The sequence below is a fragment of the Lutzomyia longipalpis genome, chromosome 2, assembly GCF_024334085.1.
Source record: "Lutzomyia longipalpis isolate SR_M1_2022 chromosome 2, ASM2433408v1".
NCBI classification, from domain to species: domain Eukaryota; kingdom Metazoa; phylum Arthropoda; class Insecta; order Diptera; family Psychodidae; genus Lutzomyia; species Lutzomyia longipalpis.
In genome coordinates, this window is record NC_074708.1 from 37,192,771 (window position 1) to 37,211,595 (window position 18,825).

Consider the following 18,825-nt stretch of genomic DNA (forward strand, 5'->3'; position numbering starts at 1 on the left):
CGCGCGGTACTTTCATTTTCTCTCTTCCACCAGCAAAGCACCAAAATGTATGACAAGATCGTTTTCCGTTTGTCACGTCATACATTCTTGAGATTTTATTGACACACGCACAGTTTTTTTTTCTTGTTGAGAATGTACCAAGAAATTGAGATCAAGTCAGAGGATTTTTCTCTCTGAGAATTTTAATGATGGCAGAAGACGATGAAGACGCTAATAGACTCAATGATTTTTTAAGATCGAAAGAATTTTTTTGTAGACTTTTAAATAAAATATTAAATTTGAAATTAAATTTTGGACGGAAAGTTTATTTTAATTATCATTCGAAATTGAACGTCTAACGTTAGAAAAAAAAAAATGTCAAATGTCTGAAAAAAATACCCTTAAAATTAAAAAAAAAAATACCAAAATTTCAAAATAAATTTTAAATGATAGAAAAGTTCGTTAAACGGTAGAAAGAAATACATAATAAATATTAAGATCAAACGTTAGAACTTTTCGGATGGTTAAAAAATTATTAAAATCTTCTAATTTAAATGTAAATTGGCGCTAATTTGGTTAAATAATCAAAATAATCTTAATTTGAGATTCGAAAGGAAAGTAGAATTTCAGCGTCTGGTTAATTTTTAAGCTTTCCTTTCTCTAGATTGAAGATTTTAATATTCTTTCATTAAAATAATCTAGAACATAAGACAATTCGCAAATTTAAATTGGTTTTATCAAAAAATCTAGCCTGAGAAGATAAGAAATTTACCGAGATGTCGCTGGAAAATAAAGAACAAAGACGAAGATTTTTCTTTTACTTCTAAGCAGAAGATCTCCTTAAGACTTTTAAGAGAAATAAATTATTTTGAATTCTAGAACTTCTCTGCCAAAAATTCTTCCTCAATAGAATCTTAAAATTTAATATTTCCCCTGAAATTGATGACAAAATTCAAAAGAAAAGAATAATCTTGCACAGAGTCAATGAGACAGAGAAGTCACGACGAGATATCTCTTTGGGGATTCTGTCTAAAAAATTTCGCAATGTGCGCATTTCTCGTGCGGATTGGCGTCCCCCCCCCCCTCCCGTGCGATGATCGCGACTGACTTTTAATGCGGCAAAGACGATTTCTGGTGGATTTTGGACACGATCTCCACAAAATGTCAGTGAAAATATGCTCCCATATAGCTTATCTCTCTCTCACACTCTTATTCTCCTCTTCCTTTTACCTTACCACCCCCGCGGGAATACATATAATGGTTAAGGAATATATGATGTGTAATTCGCGCAATAAAGCACACCTTTTCTGCAATAGGCCGCATCGTGGTAACAAGTTGACTCTCTTTGCGCGTGATCTGTACGTTACGTGATGATGAAGATCACAGATAGTGTCTTTTATTGTCCACACCACAGCCTACAGCAGCAATCGTGTGGTATATTGTGAGGCATGGAAAGCTCCCGCTCTGTAAGATGATGATGATGGCAACTAAATGCACCATTTGAAAGAGCAAGAGAGAGAGAAAGAGATGGGAGCGAAAGAAATGTATAAAGTAAATCTCCAATGGTCATTGCATAATGCGGATTGCCTCTTGAAGTGTTAAAAATCATTTGATTGGGAGATTGAAAAGCGCTCAAGAAATGCATTAATTACCACCTCATTCCCCGCCTTGTTTGTACACCTCACACATTATATATGTATGTATGTGGGGTCAGGCGCATTTCTCTCTTATCACCTGTTTTCCTCCTCTCAGGTGGAAAAGAAAAAAAAAATGTTTGTAATATATTGTAAAGCTCACCAAAAAAAAAAACTAATTTTATATGAATTTATAAAAGAGAAAAAAATGAATGCAAATTAAGTCACAAACACATAATACTAGCATTTGACATATCTCCTCATAGAGCTGGTTTTTGTTGTTGTTACATAAAATTGGATGATTTCAATTAGGAATTTCTTATGTATGTCATTTCATCACATAAATTACATTGTTAAATACGCATTTTATAAAGGTAGAAGCGAAAAAAACGGATAATGTCGATGAAAATAATTACAAGTGTCGTGAAAAGTCATTTATAAGAAAGTTGTTTATATGTTGCTCCATATGCAAAGCACTGCACAATCTGTGGGTAGGCCTCTCTTGTGTGGCAGTTAGGAAAGATCTCTTTCATTTTTTTTATACATTTGTTGCTGTTTGTCGAAGGAATGCAGCAAAATGGGATTGTAAATGGTGGAAGTCGTGTCGTTCTTTCACCATTAAAATTACTTAATTTCCTTAAACATTGCAATGCGCTGGGTTATTAAAACAAGCAAAAATTAAATTAATGTTTCAACTTTTTTTTCTCTAAGAGAATCTTCCGAAGAAAGTTTTCTTGTTGCAAAAATGTTGTACTAAATGATTAAAAACAATTTGCCACTAGATGTCGTTAGCAATAGGCTAAGACCCCTGGCGGATTTATTTTTAAGAGTCTTTTAGAATTTTTTTAAAATAGTTTTAGGATTGTTGATCTTCATTCATTTTATTTTTATTTTTATTTCTATCTTAAATTCTTTTTTATTTATTTGTATTGTTTCAAAGTTCATTTTCTGAATTAAAGATTAAACAAACTCTTTAAAACTCTTTAAAAAAATAGAAACTTTACACAGAAGCTCGTCAAACCCAAAACCTCCCAAAAAAACATAAAATTCAAGCCAAAAAGCTAACAAAGGGCACCATTTAGACCTACTAGCGACGTTTTGATTTTATTAATTTCTTAAGACCTTGTTAGATCTCAATATGTTTGTACATATTGACAGAGCAATGGAAAAAGATAGTTATTTTCCCCAAGAGCTAGAGGCCGTGTTGAATGGAGAAAAAGTCAATCAAAAAATATAGATCGATTACGGAAGGCGATTATTAAGTGATCACTTATTGGATGATGGACATTGATTGCTTTGGTGCGACATGGGGGATTAAATTGTGTGATAATCTCCCATCAGTGTGTGAGATAGGTGAACCACTTAAATTTTTAGGTGAACACCATCTAACCATATTGAGTTTCTTTGAGTACCTTTGCGATCTGCTCCAAGAAGGTCGTTTGCAAGATTGTGGTGTGCAAGAAAAGAAGAAAAAAAGATCCTTCGTTCCCACCGTATATGATCATTCGTTGCCGCTCTAATTGCACAATTAATAACGCATTATTGGGAATATAAAATTATGCTAATGGATGTTTTGACGACGACACACCGTATAGCAGCAATAGCAGCGTGTATGAATCACAAAATATCATTTGAAAAATGAAAGTGGAAATGGACGCGCATTGCTGCAATAATAAATTTCGCATAGACATGACCGTACTCACTTATTTGCCATTGTCGATGCATATGGACGCATAGAATCACGGTATTTTGATCTTCTCCCCGAGCGTGATTGATTGCATTTTGTATGTGCGGGGAGAAGCTCCATTTTATGTAACAACAACAACTGGGTGTGCAGAGTGTACGCCGTGAATTCATCATTTGAGGAAATTGGTAGCTAAACGTGTGATGTCATCAGCTTCGAGATTCTCAAACGTTAATTCTCCCATTTATCGCAATTTAATTGATCATCAATGTTGTGTGCTGGCTAACTTGCGGGGAAATTATGCTGCACACACAACATGTTTGCAAGAAGAGAGATGTTTTCCATATGGACCACGCAGTAGTACAAATGCGGGACTATATGCAAGAAAGCCTATCTATATGTAAAAGCTCCTCGCGTTATATGGCTTCTTTTTCCACTTAAATATGTAAACATTCGCACGGGTCAACTAGATGTCAGCCAACGCGCAGATGTTTTGCTTAAGAAAATTCTCTTTTGAGAAAGTAATGTTTTGTACATAACTAATGGGTTGAGGGGATAGATACCTGTGTACAGGTAGCGCGAATTATGCAAGAGCTCACCTCATTCATTTACCTGAAAACTAAAGTCTAAAATGACCTAATAAAATAATAAGATTTTACTATTATGAATATTATTTTTAAATGCCTTGAAAAACTTGTTTTTTTTCTAATATGTATGTATATAGCAAAACATAACTAAGGATGTACCTTAACGTTAAGCTTATTCTAAAAATTATTTTTTTAGAACAAGACTTTTAAGAGATAATAAGAGGGAGTCAATTGAGCTACACCCCCTACTGCAAAAATTAAAGTTAAAGAGAAATGTTTTTTTTGCAAATTAAAAGATATCAATTTCTATGATTCTTTTTGTATATATTTAAAAATATTTAAGAGATTCATAATTAAATTTTGTAAAATATCGGATGCGGGGTGTAGCTTGATGAACCTCAAAAGTCCCCAAAGAAATTTTCAGGAGTATTTTTTTCTTTCGCTCTTCTTTACACAAAAGCCATAATAAAATGTTTGTGTTAATTATTTAACATTTAGTCATGAGTTTTTTTCTGCATGAAATTCCTGCATTTTCAACATTCCTAATTGCTTTAAAATTGATTATCACGTCTGAAAATTGGTATTTATCGTCCAATTTCACGGTTGAATAGTTTTCTTTTCGCACGTTGTGCACAAATTCCCCTCGATATATTGAATCATTTAATTCTAATGTAGGATCAAATTAAAATCCCATCAGCAACATATAAGACACACATAAATACGCACAAATACGATTGATTTTATAACATCCTCCGCACTAAATGATGAACCAATTTCCATGACATAATAGTGCTGCTATTTGATAAGATGGAATGTTGTGTGTATCATACTCTATGCTATACCAAACAACCATCCCAAATTATTGCTTTCACCATTTCCCGGGCACATAATAATCTTCTTTTGAAAATGATGAATAAGAAGTGGAGGCAAAGGAAAAAAAAAGCAAAGAAGAAGTAAAACATCCAGCTGTGAGATCGCAAGCCAATCTCTTGGGGTTTTTATTTTGACTGGAATGAAGATCATGTGCGGCATAAAGATTGTCGATCACTTTGCGTGAGAAAAGGTGATCTACGGTGGTCCGCTATGGTGAATTAATCTAATATTGAAGTGTGTGTGGAGTAGCATAAAATTGCCAATTGTGCAATTTCACAGGTATTTTTGACGCCACGGATGAGATCTCAATTCTTGATTGATCACTCGACAAGTGAGGATCACGCGCGCGCAGGGGGGAATTTCTCTGGCGTGGACCCAGAAAGAGAAAGGTCACGTCTTTGGAGGTTCAGTGGGGCGATGGGTTGAAGAATTAAGAAGGAAGAAAAGACGATAAATAAAAAAAAACGCTCCATATGTGGAGTTACCTAATTTTTTGAAAGATCATGTTGTTAATTTTTTTTATTGTGATCTTATTACTTAATTTGTGGTTTTAATAGTATGTAGATCACTCGTATGGTACCTTCTCTCAGTGTGTCAATTTCACTCTCTGCTGCGGGGAGGCTTATTTTTGCCAACAAACACTAAATGAGGGGGAGAAAGGGGGGCAGAAGTGGATTTTTAGATGAGAGAGAGATCGCGCTGCACGAGGAACATATCAGACACCTGTGCTCATATGGCGATCGTGCGGAGAAGTAGCAATAAGAGGAAAATTGATCATCATAAGCGATTGGATAATATGAGATAATTCCATTACATAAAGATCAACGTTGTTTGAATTGCACGAATGCATTAAAAATGACGACGCATCGAATGACATCAAATTCATTCCCAACTGAACGACTGAACTAATATCATTCATTATACTGACCAATTTCAGACCTAAACACTCAATCAATGGGCTTCTCTTTTTTTTTCTTATGGCTTCTCCGTCATACTACATATTATATTGGTTACCTATATATCTTCTCATTCATTCAATTTTCTTTTTTTTTATGTAATTGGACACCTTGAAATTTTCCCCGCACAATCACTGCGAGTACATTTATTAGTTTAAACCTTCAATTGGATGGTTGTTGCACAATCAACCAGACAGACAAAGATACACCACACAACTTCTTCTGCAAGTTTTGCTCTTTCTGCATCTTCAACCGTGGCCAATTGTGGCCCTCATCTCCCCGTGAAAAATTCTTTATCCACTTCTTACGTTAACCTCTCTCTCTCTCTCTTCTTTCCGCGATCTTTTTTTCTTATTTTTCATCTTATTTCATTTTTGAAAAAGAGAAAAAAATTCACCTTATTAATTTATTATGCTTCTGCCATATGATGCAATAATAATGTACCTTCAATACACGTGTTTTACTCGCACCTTCCCAACCACCGTTGTTCTTTCCTCTCTGTGCGCAAGAAATCCCGCGCGCAGATTTTACCTCCTCTATTGTAGACACTCCACTCAACACACCATAATATACAAGAAATTGTAACAATATTTTTCTTCTTTCGGCAAAGAAAAAGATGAAAAAAAAAACGAAAATTCCCACCGAGATTACAGATAATTGCACCGGTGCGGGTGGATTATTTAATATTTTGGGAAATATTGTTACATTTCGTTCCGTTTCATTACCATTCAATTGAAATTTTTGTATATCTTTTCGCGATTGAAATGTGTACGACTCCCACAAAAAAATCCGCAAAGCCACAATAAGTCATACAATAAGTACATAAGACTCATAATAATAGTAATATAAAGGGGAGCAATATATGCGCCAATGCATCAATCTCTTTCAATTTCTGCATGGCATTTCTTGCAGTCTCTCAACATTGTTGCAATTTAGCGTCTCCCTGGGAGTCAATTTGTGCTTTGAGGCACACTGAAAACAAATCAAGGGGAAAAGTGCAATTCATTTTCAACACTGCCACCGCACCATTATGTTGGGATTGTTAATGCTGATATATATGACGTTTGTTTTAATGGGAATTAAATAGACTACCCAAGATAGCAATTATTTTGTAGGAGGGAGTCTTCGTTTTTCAGCTGATATATCGGGTAACCCGGTTAACGCGGTTAACCGATATATCGGTGTAAACTGAAATGTCAAAGGCTTTTGGTCATTATTGTCTGAGCGTTCGAGTGAATCACATGTTAAAGTCTGAGCTGAAATAAATGAGTTTTTTCTACTGAAATATAAAAGTGGCGACGACGATAAAAGTGTGTATAGATAATCTGTACAAAAGTGCATAAAAGGAGTATAGAATGTCGGCGTTGATAGGCTCCATTGAGCCATATTTGCCGGGGCAAAATTTCGTACATTGGCGAAATCGTATGAATCATCTAATGGCCGCCAATCGCATTGATGACGAAGCAAGAAAGCAATCGCTGCTCATCACCCTGATGGGCACTGTTTGCTATGAGAAGTTGGTAGCACTTCTTTCCCCGGACAAGCCGGATGCAAAGACGTACAAGGACATTATGGATACTTTGGAGGCACATTTCAAAGAGACAAACAATGTGATTTCGGAGAGATGTCAATTTTTTATGAGAACTCGCCATGAAGGAGAAATGATTGACGATTACATCATTGAGCTTAAGCACATGGCAGAGTCTTGCAATTTTGGAAGCTTTCTCCAAGAAGCTCTGCGTGACCGATTGGTGAGTGGTATCAACGACCAGCAAATTCAGGCGAAGTTGATCATCCAGGCGGATTTGACGTGGGAGAGTGCAAAAAACATATGCATCGCGGAATTTCGCACTCGGAAGAACGTTCGTGACATGCAATCGGCAATCGGGAAAGTCAATGTGGCCGACTCAAAAAGCTCGCAGCAGCGGAAGTGGAAGAGAGGACCAAAGCAGCGTCAGGAATCGCAAGCAGAGGGAAATGCGACAGCTTGTGGCCGCTGTGGTATGATGCACGACAAGAATGAGTGTAGAGCAATCAACAGTACGTGCCGTCTCTGCGGGAAGAAGGGCCACTGGGCCGCTGTGTGCCGATCGATCTCAGAGCTGGGAGAGATAAGTATTTTTGGATACCATCACAGTCTTCAGCTAGCATCATCATCAGAGGCAACTTCTAACCCCAAATTTACTAACCCCATGTTCATTTGTCTTAGGTTGAATGGCACACCTGTCAACTTTGAGGTGGACACGGGAGCTGCGTGTACAGTGATGGCGCATGGTATGTACGAAAAACTATTTCCAAGTAGACCACTGGCGCCCTCTGATGTTCAACTAAGACAAGTTGATGGTAATGCTGTAATTGTGAGGGGAAGAGTGCCGATTAATTTGGGAAACAATCATCTTTTTCTTTATATAATCGATTCAAAATCAAACGCTGCTCCATTGTTGGGTCGGGACTGGATGGATGTATTGTTTCCGGGATGGCAAGAAAGAATTCTAGAGTCACGGGCAATTCTCGAGTTGGGACAAAATCATAAAATTCAAGTTGATCAAAATCAAGTTATTGCGGAAATTCAGAAGAGTTTCCCCAATATTTGCAATTTTGCGGATAATAATCCGATTAAAACGTTTCAAGCTCAAATCACTTTGAAAAACAATGCAACGCCTGTTTTTGTTAAGTCAAGGGTTCTCCCCTTTAAACTGCGGGAAAAAGTCGAGCATGAATTGGAGCGATTGTGCCAAGAAGAAATTCTCGAAAAAGTCCAACATAGTAATTGGGCAAGCCCTATTGTTGTCGTGGCTAAGGGGGAAGGTATTCGCATGTGCGTGGACTTTAAGGTCACTGTGAATAAATTTGTAGAGAGAGAGCATTATCCGCTACCGGAGATCGATGATTTGTTGGCAAAATTGTGCCATGGGAAAGTTTTTTGCGCCGTAGATCTTAAAGGGGCGTACCAGCAAATCGCGGTAGATGAACGTTCACGGGAGTACTTGACAATCAGTACTCACAGGGGTCTTTTTAGGTATAAACGGCTCCCATTCGGTATTTCCTCGGCTCCTAGCATTTTTCAATGCATAATTGATCAAATTCTGATGGGAATTGAGGGAGTACTCGTGTATCTGGACGATATTTTGATTTTTGGCGAGACAGAACATGAAGTTAAAGATACCCTTTTCAAAGTATTGGGGAAGCTGAATGATTTCAATGTCAAAATTAACACTGAGAAGAGTGTGTTTTTTGTAAAGGAACTAAAATTCCTGGGGCATGTTATTTCGGAGCAGGGTCTTAGACCGAATCCGGACAAACTACATGCGGTAGAAAATGCCCCACAGCCTAAAACACTCAAGCAGCTCCAAGCTTTTTTGGGATTGATTAATTACTACGGTAAATTCATTCCGAATCTTGCCACCCATTTGAGGCCACTATACGATCTGTTGACGAAAGAAAATCATACGGGACAAAAGTTGAATTGGGAACCGATACATTCAGAATGTTTTAAGATGTGCAAGGGATTGCTTAAGAGCAATACCATCTTAACGCATTTTGATCCCAAACTACCTTTGATTGTGGCAGTAGATGCGTCACCGGATGGATTGGGGGCAGTGCTTTCTCACGTATACGAAAATGGGGATGAGAGACCAATTTATTTTGCCTCGCGAAGCCTTAATGATGCAGAGTACAACTACTCTCAGCTAGATAAAGAAGCCGCGGCTGTGATTTTTGGGATCAGGAAATTTTATAAATTCCTGTACGGCAATCAATTTACCGTTTATACTGATCATAGGCCTCTAATATCCGTCTTTGATGCAAGGAAAAATGGGGGGACTCTACTTTCACCGCGTATGATGCGCTGGCAGGCGTTGATATCGTCAATGGATTGCGAACTCAAATACAGACCGGGTAAATCACAAGGGAATTGTGATGGGTTTTCAAGACTCCCAGTAGACGATAGTACGGACGGGTGTTTAGATTTTCATTGGCTCGGGTTCGATGAGATTAATGAGTTGACATCGCTGCATGAGGTGGGGAGTCCAGTTAATTTTGCAATAGTTCAGCAGGCCTCTCGAAATGATCGTGAGATCGCACGAATCAGGGAAATGATTATAAAGGGTTGGCCGGAAAATCCCACTCAACTTCCAGAGTCGCTAAAATATTATTGGAAGTTCAGAAATGCGTTGTCAACGGAAGACGGGTGCGTATATTACGGCTATAGGCTGGTGATTCCGCGAAAATTGAGAAGGAAAATTCTATACATTCTGCACGAAACTCATGTTGGAGTTGTGAGAATGAAAATGGTGGCGCGATCGCTGGTCTGGTGGAAAGGTATAGATGGGGAAATCGAGAAATTCGTGAAAACTTGCGAAGCTTGTAGCGTAATGGGGAAGTCTAACGCGGAAAAGACGGTACCTTGGAAAAAGTCGACGGAACCTTTTGAAAGAATTCATCTCGATTTTTTCCACTATGCAGGGAAACAGGTGTTGATTGTAATTGATAGTTACAGTAAGTGGGTAGAGATGTTCATGATGAAGAACACTACCGCGAATGATGTACAAGAAGCATTGGATCAGATTTTCATGCGCATGGGGACACCTAAAAAACTTGTGTCAGATAACGGTCCTCCGTTCAACTCGAGACAATTTGTTGAATATTGCCAACAGAAAAATATTGAAGTCCTAAAGAGTCCCCCATACCACCCACAAAGCAATGGATTGTGCGAGCGCGCGGTACAAACCATGAAAACAATCCTTCGGAAAGAGATGGTTGAACAAAATTTTGCAGCACACAAACTACCCGAAATATTGCGGAAAATAATGACGGGATACAACCATGCACCAACCACTGCTACACAGCTCTCACCGGCGGAATTAATGTTTAATTTTGTGCCAAACACAAAGACTAACATTATTAATCCCCATTTCAAGATTTCGAGTAAGGTTAGGAGTAGCTTAACTGATAATAAGAAAAAGCTTGTAACACCTGATCTGCCGAAGCCAAAATATAACAAAAATCAAGCGGTGTATTACAGAGTAGTAGGGAATAGTTTTGCTAAATGGGTACCTGCAAAGATTGTGGAAATTTTGAGCTCCGTGCGATACACGGTAGCAGTTGAAAATTCATTGCTGCAGGCCCATCAAGATCAACTTAAATTGAGGGAGGAGAGGGTTGTTAGACCCTCAATTACATTTAAAGAATCAAGAGAAAGTGATAGGGCTGAAAGTGATGCTTCGGATTCAGATTCATGGCAATCTGCTTCCGAGGGTCAGTCAAGCCCAGAAAGTGGTAATTCAAGCTCTTCAAGAAGAATTCCACGAAGATCACAAAGAGTTCGCCGTCCACCTCGAAGACTGACATACAGTTTCTTTTGATGTACTTATTTCTTTCAGAACATGGGAGACCAATAATGTTAGTGATAAGTTGAGAAACAGAATGAATTAATGTGAAGGCAGATCTTATAAAAAAAAGGAGTAATGATATATCGGGTAACCCGGTTAACGCGGTTAACCGATATATCGGTGTAAACTGAAATGTCAAAGGCTTTTGGTCATTATTGTCTGAGCGTTCGAGTGAATCACATGTTAAAGTCTGAGCTGAAATAAATGAGTTTTTTCTACTGAAATATAAAATCAGCCTTTCGGCATTTCATTGTATTATTAAATATTTGAATTATTTGTACTTTTAAAATCCATTCTGGGTGTCAAAAAGAAGATCTATTTTAGCTTCGAGTATTTAAACATAATTGTCTTTCTCCAATTGCTAATTCGTAACATGAATAAGAATCACAAGAATACGAAAAACCTGGGCATGAATTCTCTAAGAGTGAAAAACTCTCGTGATAAACTCCTGAAGGCTTTAGCGCTTTAAAAGAAATGTGAAAACCCGGAAAATCTAAAATCAAGCTCATGTAAAGTTTCCCTCACTTTTCCCCGCAAAAAGACTTCGGGAGTTTATCACAAGAGTTTTTCACTCTTAGAGAATACAGCCCCTGGAGAGAAAGCATATCAAGGATGTTTATGATAGTCATATGAATTATTAGAATATAAAGAATAAGAATCATGTAAGAACTTTTATGATGTGATTTTCCCATACTTATCATGTTAAATTTTATTTTATGCTGGGCGGTACAACTCAACTGATCTTCTCTAACCTCTCTAATCAAACTCTGGTTATTGTAATCACCATCAAACAAATGAAATTTATTCTTTAAAAAAAAACTTACAAAGAAGTTCTAAAAAATATTTTTTAGAACAGAAAAAAATCCTTCCTTGAGGTAAAATTTAATAAATAATAAACTAAATTCTATGAAAATCATTACAATGTTAATAATTTTTCAACTTAATATATACTAAATATCCCACAATTTGTTTAATCTCTTTTATTGATCAAAAACATGCACTTCAAAATGCTTTTATGTGCATAGTTCAGCGGTATCTCTCTCTTTCGAAATGCATATTAAAATTCCTCTGACTTTTTACTCTACATAGATTGGTACAAAAAAAAAACACTCTAATTTAAAATGATTATCCAATGCTGGAAGGTAGATATTCAAAGAAAAAAAAAAGTGTGGCATTTCTCAGGCAAAAGCAATCTTCTTGGCGGATCACTTATTTGCATTTAGCCTGTGAAAAATCTTTCGCCGTTGAGCTATATCTCGCGCAGAGCGATTGCCCGCGTGCGATAGAAAGGAGATCACTTGATCTTACATAAATATGTGGTAAAATGTTGTTTCCAAAATATGACAAAGACTTGAATTTTTTATAATATTGCATAATCGTGTATGTGGCTGCAGTGGTAGCTGCAAAATCTCCACGATGGAGACAAAGCGAGTGAGAAGATGGTGGAACAATTGAAGAGGATCTCAATTCAGCTGCAAATGGGCGCCTTGACATTTTCAACATATACCGCACAAAAGATCACATAAAGCCACTAATTTGCTAACTTTTTCATCCATTTTGTGCGCGTATTGTCTTACCAAGACACATTGCGGACTCACTGAAAATTCTTTCAAGAAGTTCACACCTTTCACTCCTTCATCATTCACCTCCAATTGTTGCGCAGACATTTTTTCTTTTGTATTTCCCATATCTTGTGCCTTCTTTTGGGGCAATCGAGTCTTATTTCGACTTGATTGTTTTTTTTTCTTGGTAGGTAGGTAGCTCAAATAAAAGCTCCATATAATGTAATCGAGCAAAAGCCTGCAGAGCTTCCGTCAAAAAATCCCCCGTCTCGTTGGAATTTTTGTAAAAGCACCACAGAAGAAAATTTGAATTGTATATCAGACAATCGGTCGTTTAATCAGTGATCTGGGGAGCGAGATTGCATCACATGGCCAAATGGTTGGTATTTTGTTTGAGAATGCATGCGGGGTATTCAAATAAAATAGATTTCGCCGTCAGACATTTCCACCACAACAGGGGCCACAAATGCATGCGGAGACGCGAGGGCGGGTCCGTTAATTGAGAAAATATTATAAGGAAGGGAAAGGAGGAACAACAGCTGAGAAGTGATCTCTCTCTCGTCTTTCTGCTGTATATGTTTTAATAAATTTTCCTTCAATTCACCACCCATTTATCACTTTCCCGCACAGACACAGAATGCTGCAAGTGCAATAAATAGCACACTCAGGAACTTTTTAAGACTTTACTGGATTGTAAATGGGTGGAAAATTAAGAGAAATTCGTCGTATGCTGGCTTTTCATGTTTCACGGAATCACGGGGATTTATTAAAATTAAACTAAGAGCCTGATATAGTTTTTATGTTTTGGATAAACAAATTACAAATTTAAGGAATCTTCATTGAAATATTTTTGAGAATAAAAAATTGTATGATCTTTTTAAATAAAAACAAGGAGATCGCAAGATTTTCACGTATGATCGCACGATTTTCGAGTTAACTCAGAAGATATCGAGTTAGGATCTTAAGTTTTACTGAAAAAGATTGCATTACATTCAATATTACATTCAATCAATAACGATCGCAAGTTTGAGAAATTTTTATTGAAAAATAATTTGATAATACAGAAACGTACGATCTCTAAAAAAATCTCAAGATCGTATAATTCTTAAATAGAATCATAAGCATTTAAAGTTAGAAAGATTTTGAACTAAAGATCAAATGGTTTTTGGATAAGATCGAAATTCTAATGATTAAAACTTTAAAAAATTTCATTTAGAATCGTAATAATTCAGGATTAAATTCTGAAAACTTCAAGTAAGATCCCACAGTTTTTTTTTTTAAGTAAGACTTTAAAGTTATTGAGCAGAATTCCAACGTTTTTGCGTAGATCAAGAATCGTTTTTGGGGTAGATCGTAAAATTTTAAAAAAGGATCGCAATATTTTTTTGTAAGATCATAAGGTTTTTTTTGCATAGGATCGTGAGATTTTTTTTCACACGATCGTACGGTTTTTAAGTCAAATCACAAAGTTTAATGAAAGAACCTTATTTTTCTCTAAAATCGCTAACTAAAACTAAAAGTCTTAAACATTATCAATCCACAAAATTACATAATTTGTATGATCTTGCATAATTTACTCTTCTTTTTTTTCATTTTTATAAAATCTAATTAAAATTAGAACTGATAGGAGAAAAGTAATAAATTTTACAGAAAAGATCTCTGCGTAGAGCTACGAGAAATTTTGCTTTTCATTTTCCTAATTACTTTAGCCTAAAGTCTCGCACAGCGATATCATCGGTTAATTCGCATTGCAACCTCCTCTTAAATCCTCTACTAAAACGTCTCTCAGGCATAGACTATATATAATACATAAATAGTCGCGCTGAGTAATAAAAGAAGCCCATTAGCTGGCACTAAAGCGGGTTGAACCGCCTCTTTGTTCACTTTTTGAAAAAGCATCCGCGCACCATGAGATTTGTATGCGGAAAGCTCACCCGAAAGTGAACTAGTTTTAGGCTATATAATATTGGTGATCTGGTGATCATTTATATTTACCATATTATTTCCGCATAGTTCAACAAATATGATTCAATCGCCAATTTGCCGCAAACATTTAATTTCTCTCTCTCTCTCTTATCCTCTGATTATTTTTTTGCAGATACTTTGTGGGAATTATTTTACAGTTTCAACTACATAGAGCCATGTGTCTTGCCTCGCGACAATTTGACCCAAGTGATCCTGAGAAGCCACTCCACAAATGTGATATCTATCGTCATCCACAGGCGGGAAATCTCCTCAAGTGAGTTAGCCCATTATTTTATGTTTGTTTTTTCACCATCAACAAAACCATTGGTTGACTAATTAGGCGGGACTTTTCTTACACATATCGCACTCAGGAGAGTATTTTCTCAAGGGATTTCTCACAGTTATATGTACCTATGTACATTTGAGACAACCACGTACAATGGGAGCAAAGAAGGTGGCACTTTATGGGCGCTATGTACAAAACACAAACTCAGATTAGAGTTGAACAGTTTTCAAGATTGGGATCATTTAAAAAAGAGTTGTAGAAAAAAAAGTTTTGATAATTTGAAACTAATTTACAATTTTTCTAATCATTTTTGATTAATTTTTAAAGGAGTTTATGCATTTTCTAAAGGGAAAAGTCCTTATTCTAAGGTTGAGAAATTGGGAATTTTTTGAAATTCTCCTTCCGGTGAGCGTCGATTTGTGAATGAGCATTTCTCTCCTCTCTTGTTGTTGAATTAATTTTTTAAAAAATCGTCTATTGTAAGACTTATAAGTTCCATGCCTTCAGCATCCTCAAGTTGTATAATTAGCATGCCCTCACATTTCTCACTTATGACGTGATTCACACAGCAATAATTCAATAGTTTTGTACCACTGAGTATGACATGCAGAGTGTCGAAAGCTCTGGCAATTCGAATGTTTTAATTGCTCATTCACAAATCGACGCTCACCGGAAGGAGAATTTCAAAAAAATCCCAATTTCTCAATCTAAATAACACGTCGGCCTACCACAATATCGTTCGATTTTCAAGGTTCCCATAAAGCAATTTTTTCTTGTTATTTAGTCCATTTATAAGATTCAAGTCGATTTAGACTATCGGAAAATTATAAAATAGAAAAAAATACTGATTTTCAAAGTGATGAAAATCGACCAATTTTTCCCAAGTTTGATGCAAAAAATCGACTATATAGGAATTAATTGGACGAATCAAAAAAATATGTCTTGAAAGGTTGATCCTTTAGCTTTATACTGGCGAAGAAAGCATCCAAAAATATTAACTAGAAGTATCCTTAAAAAATCATTTCCGTTTTGGGTCAGGGTATGACCCAAAAAACGTTAAAGGGTTAACAGACGGAGCATTATTGCTAATGCTCGAAGATTTTGCACAACTTCATGCAATAAAAAAAGAAAAAAATCAGAATAATGACGTCTTTGTTACAATTTTTAGATATAACTTTGTTATATCTTTTCCAACTAAATCAGTTGAATTGATCCTTACTTGGAAATTAAAAGTTTCTTTGGTGATTTCGTATTCTTTATTAATTCTTTACTGCAAGATTGCTCATATCGCGATTATTTCCTCAAATAAGGACTTTCCTCATAGAGAAACGAATAAACTCCTTTAGAATCTTTATCTAGAAAAAAAAAAACAAATAATTCTCCTCTCAACTCTGATCTCATTCAAATTGCGAGATTACACAATACTACTCTAGATCTATTCAAATCACTCATAAAGCACCTGGCGGGTATATTCAAAATCTCACCTCTCCTTGTCTTCATTATGTATATAGATAGGTAGCATTGGTACCATTATGTGCACGAGGGGGGAAAATTGGGAAATTTACTAATTAAACAGAACTCGAGCAAATAATGTAGTTTAAACATAAGTTTTTTTCTCTTTTTATGGGTTACAAAGATGTTTTGTTTTGTGGTATGCATGAGTTGCAGCATAATTATGCTTAAATAGTCTCTTTAAATTGTCTTGTGTGCGCGTAATTTCAATTACAATTCGCAGCAATGTGGGGTGGAATTTATGCGAAAAATGTCGGAAGCTATGTGCTGGTGCTGAACAAAAGCCTATTGAAGGGTATTGCACAATGGTGTGAGGTGTTGGGTGAGCAGAAGAGATTCATTAAAATCAGGGATTTATTATCACTTTTTCTTCTCATCTTAATTACGTATACAGAGATTTAATGTCAAAGGGAGCTTCTAAGCCATGGCGAGAAGTTCTTCAGGAGACTTTGGGTGAGGGACGGTTGGATGGATCAGCTTTGCGGGAATTTTTCAAACCACTCGAAGAATGGCTGCGGCAGGAGAATTTGCGGAATCAGGAATTTGTTGGATGGATGTATGATGGGGATTACTGCAAGCATAGCATAGAGACGGCCAATCTTCAGGTCATTGGAGGCTTTTACAACACCGCCATGAATCTCCGTTTCACTCTAAGCGTGATCATTTTAACGCCCCTCGTGGGAATCCTTGGCATTCAACGACTTCTTCTGCTCATTTAAAGCCTGCACAAAACACTCATCAAACAGTTTGTTCCACATTTCATCCGTGGCCATGATCGCACAACGAAGAGCCAGAGATTACACCCAAATTTTATTTATAAAATATTCTGCATTAATGAGGTAAGAAGAATCGTGCGCGCGAATTAGAAATGCCCCGTTTTGTCATCAAAAACCATTTAAGAAAAAAAAATTAAAGAAGGAAATAATACGAATTCAGTGACCTTTCAATCGGTGTGCGAGATAAGAGCCAAGAAAAAGATCACGTTAATATTTATTCAAGAAGCACATCAATGCATATTAAATTCAGGATTCAAGGAATTCTACTACTCTATATCGTAAAAATAACCCCACGATGTTTTACAAATACCATCGTGGCACCAGAATAAATTTAATTTATTTAATTTAGTGATGAGATTTTATGCAAATCATTCAGCTCGTGCTAAACTTCCTCACCAAAAGATCACAAATTTTTGCAATAAATGATTAAATAAATTATAAGTTAATTTGTGTGGAAAAATTTACGAAGAAGATGTACTCCAGATAAAATAAGATCAAGGATTAATATTGGTTGAATTTAATCGGAAATGAAATGATAAATTAATGTGGATCGTTGTTGTTATGCAATTTGGTGATCTTCATTCAGCGATCTCATCTAAAATGCAGAGATTTGATCTTTTGTGATCATACATTGGGACAGGAATGGAAATCTCGCGATCTTGCGATCTTTGTGTGTGAAAAAGTGATCGAAATTTTTTATTTATTTAAAAACTTCATTAAAATATTTTTTTTTAAATGAATAAAAAAATATTATTTACAACAACAGATCAATAAAAACTTGAAAATAAATGATCAGAGAAAAAAAACTATTTAAATTTCTTGCGATTGATGTTTTTTTTTTCGAAGGAAAAGACCAATAGAAAGATGTTGAGAATGATCAGAAAAAATCTTTTTAAAAGTAAAAGAGATCTCTGTGATCTTGTATTAATAAAGAAAACTAAGATCGATTTTCTTTAAAAGATCGTTACTAATTTTCAAAAAAAAAGATTAAATATTATTCTTGATTTCTTGATTCAAAAATTAAAACAAGAATAATCAAGATCTTAAATTCTTAACTTTTCTTAATTTTATTCCATTAAAAGTAAATAAAAGATTTAAAATATAATAACATTTTTCTACAATCTTAAGCAAGCATAAATTTCCAACAAAAAAAACTCCAAAATTAACGCAAACAAACCATAAATTGCACAATATAACTTAATAATAAAATCAACGCATTTAAAATTCATTACCCAAACAAACATTTCAGTGAAGAAATTAAATTTCAGTAATTTTTTTCCGTGAAACAATTAAAAAATATTCATTTTCATAATTTCTATTTGTTCTCTCTTTTAAATTTCTTTCAAAAATGTTTTTTTTTCCCTACAAATTCTTCCAAAAATTCCTTTTTTTGGTCATAATCTTAATTTCTTCCTCAAAAAAAAAAAAGACAAACAACAAATTTTTGGCGGGAAAACGCTCAATGGATCTTCACGCCAAAAAAATGTATAATAGCATGGGAAGTAATATTAAAAGTAAATTAATTTCTCACACGAAAGTGAATTTATTCCCGTGAATTATGCTCCGGCCCCCACAGCGTGAAGAAACGATGCAATTGTGGGGAGCATGGTGAGAAAAATTT

The 18,825-nt window shown here is 35.7% G+C and overlaps 1 protein-coding gene across 1 annotated transcript in view; it reads left to right on the plus strand.

Moving 5' to 3' along the window:
* The window catches only part of LOC129790546 (angiotensin-converting enzyme-like), a 51,857-nt gene that overhangs the window by 27,261 nt on the left and 5,771 nt on the right, over positions 1–18,825 (plus strand). The window contains exons 4-5 of the mRNA XM_055828104.1: positions 14,764–14,904; positions 16,823–17,267. Coding sequence (XP_055684079.1) covers positions 14,764–14,904; positions 16,823–17,147 — 466 coding nt within the window. The 3' untranslated portion in view covers positions 17,148–17,267. The remainder of the gene's footprint in view (positions 1–14,763; positions 14,905–16,822; positions 17,268–18,825) is intronic.